A 17,336-nucleotide genomic window follows, 5' to 3' on the forward strand; every position below is an offset into this window, starting at 1 on the left:
CTTGATAATTGGATATGATTCATAGCCTGCTGACATAATTGGATATAATACATTATCAATTTCTCCAGCATATTTGTACTGTTGTGATACTTACATAGAACTCAACACTCTTAGCTGAAATTCCTAAAATTACAGAAGCCTCCCAGAACATGGAAACTCATAATTCCATCATTTCATTTATGTAGATGAGTGTTGTAGCTCAGTAATGCACATCAGGTATCAAAAGGGAGACAATTGTTTTTAGTTACTGCAATGGTGAGCAAGTCTTGATTTTACCTTGAATAGAGTCTAAGGAGAATTGATCTTTTTTAGGCATATTTCAGGAGTATTTGTACAAGATACAAAGTAATGATAATGAATCTGACCTCAGTGATTAAGTGGCACATTTTAGTACTGATGTGTCTCAATTGTAGTAACCTGGCACAGAACCAATATTTCATTATATTCTAAATTGTTAAGGTAAAAGTATCAAGACTATAAATTCAAAGAGAAATAAGCAAAAGTCTTCACTTTCAGATTCTTTAGTGCCTTTTAAGGGACAGATATTTAGGGTTTTTTCTATTAATTCTTCAGGTAGCCGAAAGAGAGGATCATCCGGGGTGTGTGTGTGTGTGTGTGTGTGTGTGTGTTTGTGTGTGTGTGTGTGTGTGTATTCCTGAAAACAATCAGTTGTTGTGTTAGTACAAAGGGAAGGAGGTGGGAATTGACCCACTAGGCATCAGTGATAAAATATAGTAAAAATCTAGATCTAAAATTAAGCCTCAGTGCAACCAACTAAAGTTATGTAATTGCCAGCACCGAAAAGAAATCTAATTATACAGTGTCCTTGGGAGCATTAGAAAAATTGTTATTTTTCTTTTGTATTTGTGTTTGTATTTTTCTCCATGGCAACTGGTAACAGACTCCCTAAGCGGATGCTTCTTCCTGTGCTTAGGATTCCAACATACAGCCAGGATATTATCGAAACATCTGCTGGTAACGAAAGGAAGTGGCAACGCTGCAACCTGGATATTTTCATGTGCTCTTTAATTGCTTTAGTTATTGCGTGATTTCTATAGGTGTCAAATCGTGCCAAAAAAAGTCTTCGAGGTATTACTTCTTTTTTCAGCAACCGTTTAGTAGGGCTCCCCTTCATCTATGTGCAACTACGGTTATGTAGCAGATGTCTCAGATTGTGTTCAGAAAAATTATGGCCGCATTGAAACGTTTAACACAATCTATCTGTTCTTTATGGATGGTCCTTGAAGAAGAGTTCAAGTTGTCCCCTCCCCATTTTAATCCAGGCTGGATAAATTAAGTATGTTTATGTCAGTATTTCTGATAACCCTCACCCAACCCCAGCAAGCTTTACCACACAATGGCCAACTCAGGCATTTTGTCACTGACAGACAAACTGCCTCCCGGACTCCTGAAAGCATCTTCCCTTCACACACTCCCCAGAAGCTACACATGATAACAATATTCTCTTAACTCACATATCCATAAAACCCTGTGGGTAAGTGTCATACATGGGAAGAGCCCTTTCATGGAGCTGATCTCCAAGACAATATTGAGCAAAGAAAGCAAAAGGTTGACTGGTCATAAAATGGTGGAACATGGATTCTTGCTTTCTGGAAAATACACATAAAATACTGTAGTGATGACCCTATGTTCTGTGACCAAACCTTTTACTGGATTTGTATTCCCAACTCCAAGCAGAGACTTGGTATATCGTAAGCATCCAATAAGGCTTTGTTGAGTGAGTGATGAAAAATTGAATTTTTAATCTGGTTTGCTTTAATAAAAAATGATCAAGCACTATATCTGAGTTGGGGCAGAGAACAGTGTAGAAAATGGACCACTATGGAGGTAACACCTCAAAGATAGCCACATGGGACCTCAAAGCTACCCACATCAAATATAACTCAAGGAGCTAGAAATGGCAGGTAGAAATTCCCAGAGGAGGAAAAGGCATAGAGATTGGCTGAGTGTGGCATGTGCAAGAAACAAGAAGTAAGTCAAAACTCACCATAACGTGGGGTCTGTGGAAGAAAAGCACAGACAGAGGGGGTAATTTAGAAACCATATAGTGAAGGGCTTGCAACCATGGAAACAATTACCTGATTTGTTACTAAAAGCTGCTAAGTCTTTTCTGTTGTATTTTGTTTTGTTTATTTTTAGTGAGGAATATTTGTAGGACTAATCTGGGCTACGGAAAGATGAATATGGCAGTAATAGGAAGGAGAGATTATAGTATGGTGAACGAGGAAGTTGAAATATAAATTAGGAAGTGACTAGTCAAAGAAAGAAGAAATGAAGGTCCACTTCTTAGAGGTGGTAGGAAAGGAAATGGATAAAGGGACACTGCAGAGTCAAGATCAGATCCTTAACTGAGCATAGGGTCAAAGGGCAGGGGAGCAGAAAAAAGATAGCTCTATGAGTCTGAGCCTGGGTTCCTACTAGTACCACAAACAGATCCAGGGAAGCCCAGGCGACATCTAGCTAGGATGAATTGCATTTTAATACTTTAGGGATTAAGGTGACTAATATGATGTTAAATCAGAAATATTTGGCAGGGCTTCCCTGGTGGCGCAGTTGTTGCGCGTCCACCTGCCGATGCAGGGGAACCGGGTTCGCGCCCCGGTCTGGGAGGATCCCACATGCCGCGGAGCGGCTGGGCCAGTGAGCCATGGCCGCTGAGCCTGCGCGTCCGGAGCCTGTGCTCCGCAACGGGAGAGGCCACAACAGAGGGAGGCCCGCATACCACAAAAAAAAAAAAAAAAAATATTTGGCAGGTGGTTTATATTGACTGTCTTGGATTGAGGACAAATCTCAAGGAATTCTTAGGAACGCTATTACAAACCTCCATTCTGAAACCTTAATAGACATTGTTATCCTTTCTGTGTTAAAAATACGTGGTGAGAGGTATCTATTTTGTATCTTCTCTTGCAAAACCATGGGGGTAAAACTTGTCACATTCTTCCATGGGAACCATGCAGCCTTTTAAACACACCTTAGAATGTTCCTTTGATGTTTCTAGTGAGTCCTCCACTCCCAGTAAACCCATGCTTCTCACTCTGGGCAATGGTGGTGGGCGGCAGGCCCAAGACAGCACCGATCCGCGGTGATCACGAACTATCTTTGTGGGGACTTAATTTTATTGGAAGATTTGGGAGAACATAGTCAAGTAAGATAAAATATTATTTTGTACTGATTTTATATCACTGTGAACACAGCTAAGCTATGACATAGAAGATAAAATTTAAATTAATTTCTAAATATCAATAGAAAGCATACGATTTCTTAGAAATGTCCTTTTCATAAAAGGCCCCTTCCTGCTTTGTCTCCGACCCCCAGCAGTGGGTACATTTTGTTAGGCAATCTGTACATTTGGGGAGGAAAAATTTGAGCACTGCAAACTTGGCTATATCCATCTCTTGTAGCTTCCTAAATTTAAACTGTTGTAAAATTATTTATTTGTAGCCAAGTATACTCTTGAGTGACAGTGACTATATATATATATATATATATATATATATATATATACACATATAAATATACATACACACACACACACTATATACACACACACCTTATTCAGTCTTTTCAGACCTTTTGTCTGGTTTCTTTTAAGCCCTGAGTACATATTTATTCAAATAGAAACATGTTTGAAACGTAAATAGACACTGTAATGTCAGACAGTTCAAATGGCTGCAGGTTCTGTCTTATGGATGCATTGGGACTCTGGCCAAAGAAAAGTACCTAAATCATCACCTTCCCACAATGTGGCTTTGATTTGATAGTCAACCTTCATTCCTGCAGTGTCTCTTGCTTCCTTGACATGGGTTTTCACATCACTGCAGACTAGTATTCAACAGCCCACTCTGGACTGAAGACTGTAAAGCAGTGAGACGAGTAGAGATAAACCTCGTTTTATATGAGTAAATATGGACATTGGCAGTATAGCTATATAAATGCCTAACAGTGAAAAGGTAATTCGGGCCAAGTGGTTTCTAATTCCTAACAGCACATGATTTCCCAGCCCCATAATCTAAAGTTTATAGTCGGGACATTCTCCAATTTTTTCTAGCAATTTCTTTCCATTTCTAAAAGTTTATATATAGTAAAGCCTATCTTATCTGTAATTCAGACTTAAAGAGATTCCAACTCTATGATTCAAGACTCTGAATTTGGAAGAGAAAACCTTCAGTTTGTTTTAAACCACCTGCAGGCCCTTTATAAGACACTTGTACGGGAAATAAGGGAGCACAAGAGGACCAGAAAAGGAAGGGAGGCTTTTTGTCTGGGGCCAATAAAATGAGTCTTCCCTCCAGTGGGGAGACCTCTTGAATAGAAGGAGAGGGGGCAAGATTGATGATGGCCTTCCAAGGCCTATGTATCTATGTATCCGTGACATCTCATTCATTTAATTTATTCCATACCCATCTGTCGAGCACCTGCAGAATGCCAAACACTGTGCTAGGTGTCAGGGATGCAAAGTTACTGCCCATGAGGTGTTCAGAGACAAAATAAGGAGTCCAGCCTTCAAACCAGAATTGCAGTACTATGGGACCATTGCAGGGTGATCAATATCCACAGAGTTCATGGGCTCTCTACAGAAGGCCCCTCACCCACCCTGGACTGTTTCGTCTCCTTTTCCATCAGAAAAAATGAGATGGCATAATCACAGACTTGAATGGTCTGATAAAGATGCTCCCTGGATCTGCGGGGTCCATCTAGGACAGCAAGCAGCATGCAGAGAGAATTCACTTGGATTCAGAATGGATTCCAACCTCCCACCACCTGTGTGAGCTGGGAGCTTTACCGGCCTCTCAAGCTAAGTCTCCTAATCAGTCAAGTGAGATAGGGACCACGACCTCCCAGGGTTATTGTGAGGATTGGGAAAGATAATAATGGCTACTCTGGCTCTTACCTGTGCGCTCCAGTGATGTGATTTATAGCCCTTTTTAAGTCTTCAAAACAATCTTACAAGGTTATTCTGACTACTGAAACTGTGGCTAAAGGGAGGTTGGGTTTTGTGCCTCTTACCACACAACTTGAAAGCCATGGAAGTAAGATCGAAATCCAAATTTGTTCAGACCTAGAGCTGTTAGATTTGATACGTCCCAAGTGTTTAATCAAGGAGATTGTCTGGGATGTAATAGGAGCTCAAGACATGAAGTTTATTCACATCCTAATTTTTCTCTAATATCTGAAATTTCATGAAAGTACTTTACAATGTATCACTTTTTCTCTAATTTCAACAATTAAAAGGCTGCCAAGACTGCCTCTCTTGAATTACAGAGATATAAAATAAAAGATAAGAGTCCTATGAAAAAAGCTATTTGGGAGACACTCCTTTTGTGCAGTTAGGTGGCTGGACTTCTTGGGATGGCACTTCAATACGGCTTTGAAAAAGGCTGAGTGATAATAATCTGAGTGCAAGGGAGCATTGCCAAGCATTTATCTTTATTGCAAAAGATGCCTGTAATATTTGAAAGGCGTTATAACTGAAGGAACCTGAATTTTATATGTATTGCCAATTAGAATATATTTGATTGCTTAAATAGAAAATCCACATGGGTTACAGTTTTGTCGCAGAAGTCAATTTCTTTGAGACATAGGATGTTTAGTTCACAAAAGAAAGAAAAAGGTAAACAGATAAACACTAAGGTCTGTAAAAATCCAAAAAGAGCCATCAAAATGAACCAGTAAGATTTATAAGCATGAAAACTTCTAATTAGGTGAGCAAGATCATCAAAGGCATGACTGCTTCAAATAAATAATTATTTAGGCAAGTGAATAAATCAAGGGAAACCCTTATTACTTGTGGCAACTAAAACTGCAGTTTAAGTTTTTATCCCAGAACATTACTGGGATAGAAACCATCCAATATTCACTGTGATGCTGGCTTTCTTGTCAATGGAACCTTCCCCACTAAGAAAAGCAGAAAGATGTACTTGAATTTATGAACCAGAAGGAATCATGCATGGAAGGTCAAACTGGGCCCATGACAGATATTTGAGCTGTCCCTTGGCAACCCTAATGTGACACTCCTCTCAGAACCAGCAGGCCATCATTGCTATGGTGATTTCTGGCTGTGCTAAGATGGCAGTTTCAAATTAGAATGATTATCTGTCATGAGGATGTTTCTAGATAGGAAGGGCCCTGAATTTTAGCATCTAAACTTTTCATTTGTCTTTATATTCATTTCAGGGTCCTTGAGCTTTATTGTTCAGAGTAGCTTTCATGAACTTACGGAGAACATTGCAAACTGCTTTTTGGTTATATCATAGTGGTATCCACCATACACATTTCTGAGAATGTCTTAACAATCCAACTCCTCAAAATAAAATCCACTCGGTTCAGAATCAGGCACTGCACATTTAATCAGGATATGAGTTAAAAACTCCTATCAGTTAATGTATCCTCATTTCCATGGCATATATTTGACACTTTGTTTGCTTCATTAAACATGCTTTACCCATCAGAGATATTTGGTTACAAGAGACAGAGAGTGACTTTGACTGACAGACAAAAGAGAACTTTGTCGGAAGGATATGGAAAAACTCACCTCTTGGCAGGGGACGGTAAAGACCTTGATGGACAGTTCCCCAGTGCAAAATCAGGACCCTCTGATGAAATAAAAGATAAGTGGAAGACGACACAGCAAACTCACCACAGGGCCACCTTAGAGCAGGCCTGCTGTGCCAGTAGTATCAACCATCTTAGAAGAAAAATAAGTCCATCTCTTTGGAAAGGAATGATCTCCTTGAGGAAAGGGGATTTGGGCATAAGATTAAAAGTTGTACTAGGAATTCTCTGCATTTTATAAAATGGAAGAAAGAGAACAAACAACAATGCAGGAATAACTGATTTGAGAATTTGCAACTTAAAAATGAATATGTAAAGATTGGGGAACTGACCTCACTTGGATTTCTCTTAGCAAATTTCCCTGTCACTTACTGCTATAACAGCACCGCTTGTTTTCCTTACCACAGTCTAATTTAACTTGCATTTGAGTTATTATGTGATTAACACCTAGGTCCTCCATTACACCTCTAACTATAAAAGGGCAGGGACTCTACCAGATTTTGCACACCATTGTTACTCCCCCGTTTAGCTCAATATGTGATGTCATGAATATGTATTAACTGACGGAATGAAATATCGTTCGAGAAATGTCAGTGCTATGACATCACTCCTACTGCACCCTAGCACAAAGTAACTGTGTGGTTAGACTCCTTATCATGAAAAACACTATTTGTAAGTTAGAGCCGGAGTCAATATTCTGATGACTATAGTTTTGTTTTGTTTTGTTTTTAAAATCATTCCTACCCCCTCCCCACCCCAAGTTCCCTGAAAGTCATCAGACCCGCCCATCACCACCCCACCGTCAGAGTCTGGCTCCTGCAAAAAAAAAAAAAAAAAGCACTCCTTGTAACACAAATCCATATTTTAGTCAGTGTCTAAGGACCTGGTGCTGCTGGAAACATTTGCCTCCCTAAGGACAGAATGTACTGCATTGTTTGCCAGCTACTTGGTCCTCAATATCCCTCCATCGCGTTGCTTATGCAAATCTCCCTCTCATCAGTCCCCATCAGCTATCACTAGTCAAGTTACGTGTGCCTGGTGTTTCTCTGTAAACCCTGCAAATCTGTTTCTTGTACTCTCCCCAAAACTGCAGGGAAGTTAATCACTGTAGCCGGGTGCTGTGTTTCATGCTCCTGTCACCAGGGATGGTGCCATGTTCCCATCCTCCCCACTCTGATTCATCAACAGTGAACTCCTAGAGCTCAGAAGAGCCAACGTGGAAATAATCCAGTAGAGCAAGACTTAAAATGGCAGAATTCTCTCTTATGAAAGTAGGCTAGTGAAAATAGAAGAATTAGCTAAACAAAGTATTGCCTAAACACAGATTCATTAAATATAGGAAATTAAAGTTGGCATAAGAGAGAAGAAGCCTTTTTAAGATATGTTAAAAATGCCATTTGCATTTTTCTTTTGCCGTTTTTGTTCTCAAGGAGATAAAGTGTTCTATGCAATGTCTTTTGAGAAGAAAATTGGGCATTATAGATCTTCCTCCAAAGATATATTTCTTTTTTCAAAACAAATCCTTACTTTTGAAAATATTTGGTAATTAAAACAATAGACCAAATGTTCAAATCCTAGCTTAGGTGTGAATATAGTATACCCATGCAATCCACAAGAGCAAATGATGAGTTATGAATCACATGCTTAAAAAAACTATAAAATCTTACACAAACATGAAGGCATAATCTTGGAGAACCACCAAAACTTTGAAATTTTTAACTTTTAAAAATCACAGTAGAGGAAGGTATTTTCTCCTTTACACTTGTAAATACAGGGGATTTATTATCTAACTCTTCTTTGTTAGTGCTCTTTTAAATGCTCTGTAACAGAAAAAGTTTCAGCTCATGATATTATACCTACCCCCAAGGTCATTTTTTACTTCTGACTCTATTTGTTGAGTTATGATGAAGTTGGAAGAAGTATATAACCAGGGATGAAGAATATCAATATATTTGTATCTGTGTTTGTAGAAGCTCATCAACCACACAATTTATGCTCTGAATTCTAAGTGTTAAGATTCTGTACCATTTTGTAAACAAATATGTGAAACCTATGGGTCAGATTTTCCTTCTGCGAAGCTCAATCACTATTCACAGGGAAAGTGTAAGATTTTAGATCTCACATTATATTTCAGACACTTTAGTGCTTTGAGTCAGCCTTAAATGGCAGGGCCTGGGATTTTGCTTCCCCTTTAGTACAGCCAGCTAAGATTTTAGTGTTTATAGAAATAAAACATAAAAATGTAATATCTCCCATGACAAACACTGAGAGACTGTGGTGCTTTACAAGTCAAAATTTTTAAACTTTTTTTTTTAATATTGTAACAACTTTTGTAAAACAGCTTTAACTTTGAATGATGAAAATCTTACACAGGAATGACTGCTATATTTTTAATGCACCCACAGGAGAAAACTATTTTTTGGTAATCTTGTAAGTGGAAGAAATAGCCAATTCTTCATGTTCCAGAAGCGCTGACCATAAGACAAGGATTTGGCGCAAACCATTTGCATTTTTGGCATCTTCTGGGACCTTCTAGTTCCTGCAAAACTTGATTTCCCTTATTAGCATAGCAAAATACTAAATCTCTTCTTTTAACGCATAAATCAGATTCGAAACGAGAGCCATCTTACTCTCTTTTGCAGAAGGTCATGCATACAAGGAAGAGGCATATGGAACTGTTTCAGGAACTCAATCAGAAATTTCAAACTTTGGACAGATTTCGGGATATACCAAATACAAGCAGTCTGGTGAGTATGCTTTACTTCATCAGTGCCTGATGCCACGATAAAGATGTATCATGTCAGCTGTCACCCCTGCCTTCGGGAAGCTCCCAGTTGTCTTGGGAACACAAGAGTGGCAAACTGAAAAATAAGTAATAATCCCCCGAAGGTGCTTTGAAATGTACTAAGAGGCAAATTAGGAATGACAGAGTCTTTAAGTTTTTTATTCATATTTCATATGTTCTCAATTATTAGGTCTAACTGGAATTAGTTATATATCAAAAATGTGCTGGATTCCCTTGGACCTTTTAGCATCAGAGTTAAAACTCAGTTAATTCAAATTTCCAAGTACGTGACTCAATATTTTCATTAGAATGCCTGGCATTTTAAGGTCATTAAATGTAATATATATAACGTATGTAATATAGATAGATAATATATATTATAAATATATAATATATAACACATATATCTGTATGTGTATGTATATATATATATATATATATATATATATATATATATGGAGAGACAGAGAGAGTTGCTACCTAAAACTAGAGTGGTGGGTTTTTGTCTACCAGAGTTTCAGGATACACATCAGCACTGGGGGCTTTGATTGTTGATTGCAGTCATTCTCTTCACTCATTCCCACTACTATAATGCTAGCATAGGATGTAATCAAATAAAATGATGTTTTGCAGCTACTATGTGCATGGCACAATCAAAGCTCCAGAGAAGGCTATATCATTATTCGTGAGAGCACTGGAGCAGGCGTCCAGAAATCAGTATGATGCTTCGACAAGATATTTCAGTTTTATGATGGTGCAAAAGCAATACGCATTCGGTAGAAGTGGTACTTTGAATTTTGATCTTTTCGCGGGCTAGTGAGATGTGGTCCAGTACTCTCTCGTGATGCTGGGCAGGGGCAGAGATCCACAGCTCCCACTCAGCCCCAAGATCACAAAGGTGAACAACTGATACGCTGACAACCGTTCTGTACCCAGACAACCATTCTGTTTTTCACTTTCAGTGCAGTATTCCATAAATTACGTGAGATAGTCAACACTTTATTATAAAACAGGCTTTGTGTTAGATGATTTTGTCCAACTATAGGCTGATGTAAGTGTCTGAGCACCTTTAAGGTCGGCTGGGCTAAGCTATGATGGTCAGTAGGTTCGGTGTATTGAATGCATTTCGACTTATGATATTTTCAACTTATGATGGGGTTAGTGGGACGTAACCCCGTTGTACGTTGAGGGAGATCTCTAGAAGAAAGCTCAAGCAAGAGCTATCTGCTTGAGCTTTCTAGCAGATAGTTACCTTCTGCTAAGAACTCGAGGGCTCAAGAACGATCTTGAGCAAGTTACAAAGCTCAATTTCTGAACCTCAATTTTCTCCTTCTAATTTGGGCATAGAAAAACAGTCATTAATAATACGCTTCCTTCGATCCTCGCACTTTCCAAAGCGGGTGGGACCCTGAGATGCTACAAGTTGAGACTCAGCTCTGAGAGCTGGAGCTAGGACAGCCGTCTGACTCCACGCTTCTCCTCTCCAAGCGTGGCACTCCTTCTTTGCCTCATACTTTTGCAGGCCCTGGCTGGACCTACTCCTTCCAACCTCTGGCGTTCTGAAATACATGTCACTCTAAGGTATTTTGGGTCACTTTCTAATGCTAGTGATTCTTTCATATGTGTATGGGTCTTAATCCTGGCTTCCTGATTAGCTTATCAACAGCAAGAATTTATGTGTCTTTGTGTTTTTCTTGTATTCTTCTCAGTACTAAGTATGATGCTGGTCATGCATGGTAAGTTACCAGTGAACGGCCGCTCTTGATTTCTTGCATGTCTAATAGTTTAATCTGCATTTGTTAAATGAAGGTTATCAGAAGTATATACACTTTAACTCTTCATTGGTCTCTAAAGAGTTTGTGTATATCCGTCTATTTTCCTCCATACAGCAGGAATCATGTGTCATGTGGAATCATCAACGCCACACTAGGCATAGGGAAAACACTTACATGTAGTGAGTGGTTCTTTCTCATCTACCGCCCCCCACCCCAAATATTAAGCTGTCAATTTTTAGTTAGCAGGAAAATGAAAATTGCACCAGTGAGATTAGACCTAAACTTATTAGCTGCTCATTTTGAAACGTTGAAAGCTAACATGGAAATAAATTGAAGAAACTTCATTTTGTTTTTTGTGTTTTTTTTAAGAGAAGGTTATGTTTACCAATCCAAAAGCCTTATGCAACAGATACAGCTGGCTGGCTGCTATAATATGACTATAATTTCCCCTTGTATGGTCTGGGTATTAAATCATTAATGGCACAAATATCTGTATCTCAGTTTCCTGACAACCAAAATAGTCTACTAATTACAGCACATCTCTGCAGCAGCCTGCCTTTTCTGGAAAGGATTTATAAATATTTATCATTTGGGAGGTTAGGAGTGGGGAGGATAGTTGTCATTGCTGCTTCACTATTGTCCTAAATACATGAGAACAGAGAAAAAAATCCTTATTCAGTTCTGATTAATAAGGAACGTGCGAGTGAGTTCACTATCCTTAATTCAGTCATATAATTCATAGTGGCACATTGCTAATGGAACAGTGCATAATTGGATGGAGAAAGACATTTTCGAAACACAAACCTCAATAAAGTCTGTTTCATCTTTTTTTCCGGCTCCTAACTCACAGCACCTGTCTGGCACCTGCAAATGATGGTAATTATGTAGAATGTGGGGAATCAAAGGGAAACCAAAAGACCATTAAGTCCGTCTCCCTGCTCCAGCCCGGACAGCACCTGAATCCCTACAAGGGGTAGGCATTGTTAACAGCCCTTCCCCGTGCGTGTCTCCATCAGGATCCCACCCGCGCAAGGAGCAGCTCCGAATCCTCCCTCTTTTAGAATGTGAAATAAACACATTCTCTTTGACTTTGTCCCCCGTGATCGCGATCGGTAGACTGGAAGACGGAAGGAAAGAAAGAAGAGAGGGAGGGAACAAAAGGTGAAAGGAAAGAGAGAAAGAGGAAAGGGTGGAGGCAGGAAGGACTTACAAGTCGGCCCGACCCTCAACCCCGGCTGGGAACTGCGGGAAACACGCAGGCAGCCCAGGCCATGTTTCCGGTGGCTCTGAATTCTCATATTCCATTAATGTTCTCTATTTATACAGCCTAAGACCACATTCGCATTTTTGGAAGCCTCACGCATGTTGTCTTATACTGAGTTTATAATTTATTAGGCTTTTATCACACATGCTTCAGTTTAAGTACATCGCCTCTGTTCTATACTTGAGCTCAAAAAGCAAACCAACCAACATAAAACAGTTACATCAAGTCAGGAACTTGTACCAACTCTGATTGAATTTTACATCAGGATTTAGGCCTCCATTGAAAGCTTTCCTGGCCTGGGTGGCTCTCCCTGTGGAATTCAGTGATCCCCACGGGCTGTTCCAAGGTTGATCGTTCCTTGGTCCGTTGAACAGTTTACACTTTCCACGTGAGAATCCATCCACTCCAAGCACAGAGGAAGATGGGTGGCCCGTGGGCACCAGGCCCCGACTTCCAGCCTCCTCACTCCCTGGGGGTCCTGTTCCCACCCTGATTGCTGGGGGGGGGGGTTTCTTCTCCACTCAAGGGTGTCCACACACTTGGGAACAGTGGTGAGAACCACAGCTCAGCAGAGAGTACTATGGGATTCCAGAGGAGATGAACCCCATTAACTAATTTATTACCGACTGATAGAAGCTCTCAGAAGTTCGATCAATCCCGTACTGGCAATAATACTCTTTGAAATTAGAATCTAGACATCCTGACAGAGTTTAAAATGGGCCTTTTTAGTTCCTGTATCCATGGTGCTTGATCTTTAAAATATAAAAGGAAAATCACACTTGTTCCAAACATAATGAAACCTTTATTTTTAAAGCCAGTGAACTAACACTTTACATATCTTGAACGCTTTTAGGATTGAACTCATTCAACCTTCTGTCAAACCTGGGATTCCCAGAAAGCTCCTTGAGACAGCCCTCCTCCAAGATGGATAAATCCACCCCATGGCTTTCCATTGATGACTGACGGCTCAGATCCCTGTAATGGCCCCTAAGGTCCAAACATTCTTCATTGCCTACAAAATAAATTCCAAATTGGGAAGTAGCCTGGCAGGCGAAGCCCCTTATGATCTGGCTTTCAGTTCACCTTTGCCTGTTTTTTTCTGATACTCTTATTCACTCCAGCTAAAATGAATTGGCACTCTTCTGAGATGTCCTATCTCCATGCTCTCTGGATTTGTACTTCTTGGTACATGTGCCTTTCCAGCCACCCAACCTCCAGCCACACATATGGCTTCATGACAAAGCCCATTCTTCTATGCCAGCCTTAATGTCACTTTTCTCAGAAAGTTCTCTGTGCTCCACAAAGGGAAGCCGTATTTCCACCCTCCAAACTCCCTCAGCACTTTTTCCAGATCGTAGATGTGGATATAACTGTATATCTTATACCATCATTTAACTATAGACACCTTTATGATAGGTATGATTACTATCTCGTGAGCATTTATTAAAATCAGGCATCATACTAAGCCCCTCCATGTTTTTTATCTTTGCAGCCCCACAAAGTAGGTAATGAGCTGCACCTTTGGCCAACTCCTTTGGCCCAAAAGACAAAGCATATCTCTCTTTTGCAAATAGTAAAGTTGAGATTCAGAGAAATGGTATAAATTGTTCAAGGTCACATTCATATGGAATGGAGTAACTGGAATTTGGTCCTGTGTGTATTGGGCTTTAAATCTATGCTCCCTGGTGGACCATGTGCTTTTCACCAAGTGATTTATCACCTTACTCTCCCTAGCACCTAATATGATGCCAGCACAGAGCAGCTGATAAATAAACATGGGTTGAAGGGAAACAAGGAAGGAGAGAGGGAAAGAAAAGAAGGAGAGAGAGAGAAGGGGAGAGTTACAAGACTATATAGTTCATGAGACTTTAGGGTATTAGACTAAATCAGAATTAATCCACTGTACATATCCCCAAAGTTAACTTTTTATTAAATCTTTACCTATTAGCTATTTTTTTTCTTGTGTGTCCTCATGATTAAGGCTAATAAGTGCTGAAAACATCTAATGTATTGAGAATTTTAATAACGTAATTTCTAGTTATAAGTATTTCTGTAAGTCGCCTCTTTTGCCTATCCCAACCAGAGAATGATTTTTAATATACTGAATGGAATCCAAATAATTATTCAAGTACCTGTTTTATATTCCCCCTGCTAATTGATTGTAGTCAGTTGAAGGCCAGAATTTGTGGGGGGTTGAGGGGGGAAGGGAGAGGGAGTAAAGGACGCATTTAACAACCGTAGTTGTTTTAGCCTAAGTTTTTTTCTAAGGAGATTTCAGTCATGATTTCCTTCTTGTTCTTTGATGTTATTCAGCTTAGTGTATCCTATTCAAAGCCCCTCATTTTACAGAAATCTTTAAATCATACTTCTTTAAAATAGAGAAATTTTACTGCTAACTTTCAGCAAATACCGGACTATAAAAACCACAAATGATGTCTGCTCATGCAGTCATCGAGCACCTATAACATGGAAGGTCTTGGTGATGTCATAATTAGGCAGATCTTAAATCTTAGGTAATTAGAGGTTGTGGACTATGAAACTTAAGGAGAAATGACTTGTAGACATTTTTTTAAAATGCTTATATTGCTGGATATGTTTTCCAAAAAAGGTGTGCTCTTTGAAAGGATTTGTGCTAATGTGCCACCCAAGTATATAGAAAATTGTGGGGACTATACATCAGATAAAAAAATAGATTACACATAGCAGCGTTTTCATATTCTAAAAAGGATAATTTCTTGCAGAAAAACTAAACAAAGACAGTGATCTAAAATTTCATTTCATGAAATATGGCTAGTTTGGGTTTACAGTTTTTAATGTTGCATAACATGCCCTACGACATATCCTCAATTTTCTTTATCCCGCCAAAGATTCTGACAAAATACTTAAATTTCCTACGTTTAATCTTAGCAGTAACTTAACGCTCCTTCCTACCTGAACATATAGCCATCCTGACACTTCACAAGATGCCCCAAAACAAAACGTCATCTACCTTGCCTTCTATAATACTATTCACTTCCTTTGATTGCTGGAAAATTTTAGGGTAACTCAAAAAAGGTGTTCATCAATTTGTTCAATGAAAGAAAACTGAAATCAAAACCATTTCCTGCAGCTGGCCACAATTTCAAATCATCTCTGAATCACATAAACTGGATTAAGCTTAGGAACAGGCTCTCTTCCTGGAAATTTCAACAAGCAGCAATCCTAGTCATCAAATAAATGACTCTCTTCCCCTCTCTTCTCGACAGGAAAACCCAGCACCAAACAAGAATCCATGGGACACTTTCAAAAACCCCAGTGAATACCAACATTACACCACAATCAATGTCTTAGATACAGAGGCAAAGGACACCTTGGAACTGAGACCAGCAGAGTGGGAGAAATGTCTGAATTTGCCTCTGGATGTGCAGGAGGGGGACTTTCAAACAGAAGTTTAACAAAATCAAAATGGACTGAGGTGGAGACAAAATGTATTGCACTGACACTTAAGACTTGGGAAGCCTGACATTTCTATCCGGACAGTGTGACTCTCTTATGTCAGCACCTCCACATGCCAAATGTCAGTGGTGTTTGCTTTGGTAACTTCTCCCTAGTCAGGCGAGTGGAGAGAAGCCCAGGTGTACAGTCCTGACCACCCTGTGTTGTAAGTACCCGTGGAATGGATTTGTAGGGTAAACTTTATAGATAAACCTCAAGCAACGATTCATGTTGTAACTGCTTCATATGGTTTAGTTTTCAAAAAACTTCACCATGAAGCACAATGTATATATTTATGCAGTTTTTAAAGTTTATAACAGTCTGTTTGGCCATTACTACACTTTTTACTTTATAATATAAAAGCAAAGTTTTTGTCATTAAATGAATGTTTGTTGAGCTACATTCTTCATTGCTTTAAATGCAATAAAGTAATAATCTCACTTTTATATGAATAATATATTTCACATCTTTATTATTGCAGTTTTCTCTAGAAAGCTCTGAGTAGCTTTCTCTGCTGCAGCTGTGTATAAAATATTTAAAATGTTGTATGGTGTAAATAAACTTTTGTCTACATATCAGTTTTTTAGTGCATTTTATTTTGGATTTGTTGAACGGAAATTTACATATTTATAAAGTTTTGTTTCACTACAGATACTGAAAATGTATTCATGGTTTTAATGGCATACCGTTATTACTCCTTTGAGGCTAATGATTTCTCCGATGTAATAGTAGGTCTGTATAGTGCTTCTGTATTTTCTACTCACACACCCTTAAGAGCAATGTACCATGTAAATGGGGCTTGTCAGAAATCTGCTGCCATCATACTCTTACATAAATATTACCTTTTTTCTCTTTCATGGCAAAAAAAAAGATAACTGCTAGTAGGAAACAGTAAGTTACCATACAAAAAATAATACAGGGACAATGTTTATTATAAATAATGAAGTTCACTGCATGTTTCACAGAAGAAACTACTTGTACTACCGTTCTTCATAGCATATGGGGAAAAGGAACTTATTCGGGATTTTTTAAAAAATTGTATCTGTACATTCTCTAGCAGAAGGAAAGGGGAGTGAATGTATTGGCAGATGATTTATCTGTGATTTGAAGAGTCTGAAATGAGCCTACTGCAGAAGACTTCCTGGTGTCCTGTCTGGTGTTAGAGCCACACAGTGATGTCCCCCCACCTCAGGGTGGCACCAGAGGAACCCGGGGGCCAGGTGGGCAGGTTGGGGAGATGATTTCGGCAATTTCCTCATCCTTTCGGGGATGATGAGATTGTGCTTTTCAGTCTGAGGGAAGTAAAGGGAGTGGGGAGGAGATTGGGGGCTTCGAAATTTCTAAGATGTTTATTTAGTTTGCTGGTTAAGCCTGGGCTGCCCGGTCTTCTGTGGTCTGGCCGAGACTCAGATGGTCTCCTGCTGCCATTGACCGAGGGGACCCCGGCCCACAGGCCACGAGGCAG

At 39.4% G+C, this 17,336-nt stretch overlaps 1 protein-coding gene across 1 annotated transcript in view; it reads left to right on the forward strand.

The window, feature by feature from the left end:
- The window catches only part of ADGRB3 (adhesion G protein-coupled receptor B3), a 792,587-nt gene extending 776,756 nt beyond the window's left edge, over window positions 1-15,831 (forward strand). Inside the window, exons 29-30 of the mRNA XM_024133055.1 lie at window positions 9,216-9,320; window positions 15,643-15,831. Coding sequence (XP_023988823.1) covers window positions 9,216-9,320; window positions 15,643-15,831 — 294 coding nt within the window. The remainder of the gene's footprint in view (window positions 1-9,215; window positions 9,321-15,642) is intronic.
- The last annotated feature ends 1,505 nt before the right edge of the window (window positions 15,832-17,336 follow it).

This window comes from Physeter macrocephalus, chromosome 10 (assembly GCF_002837175.3).
Source record: "Physeter macrocephalus isolate SW-GA chromosome 10, ASM283717v5, whole genome shotgun sequence".
Taxonomy (NCBI): domain Eukaryota; kingdom Metazoa; phylum Chordata; class Mammalia; order Artiodactyla; family Physeteridae; genus Physeter; species Physeter macrocephalus.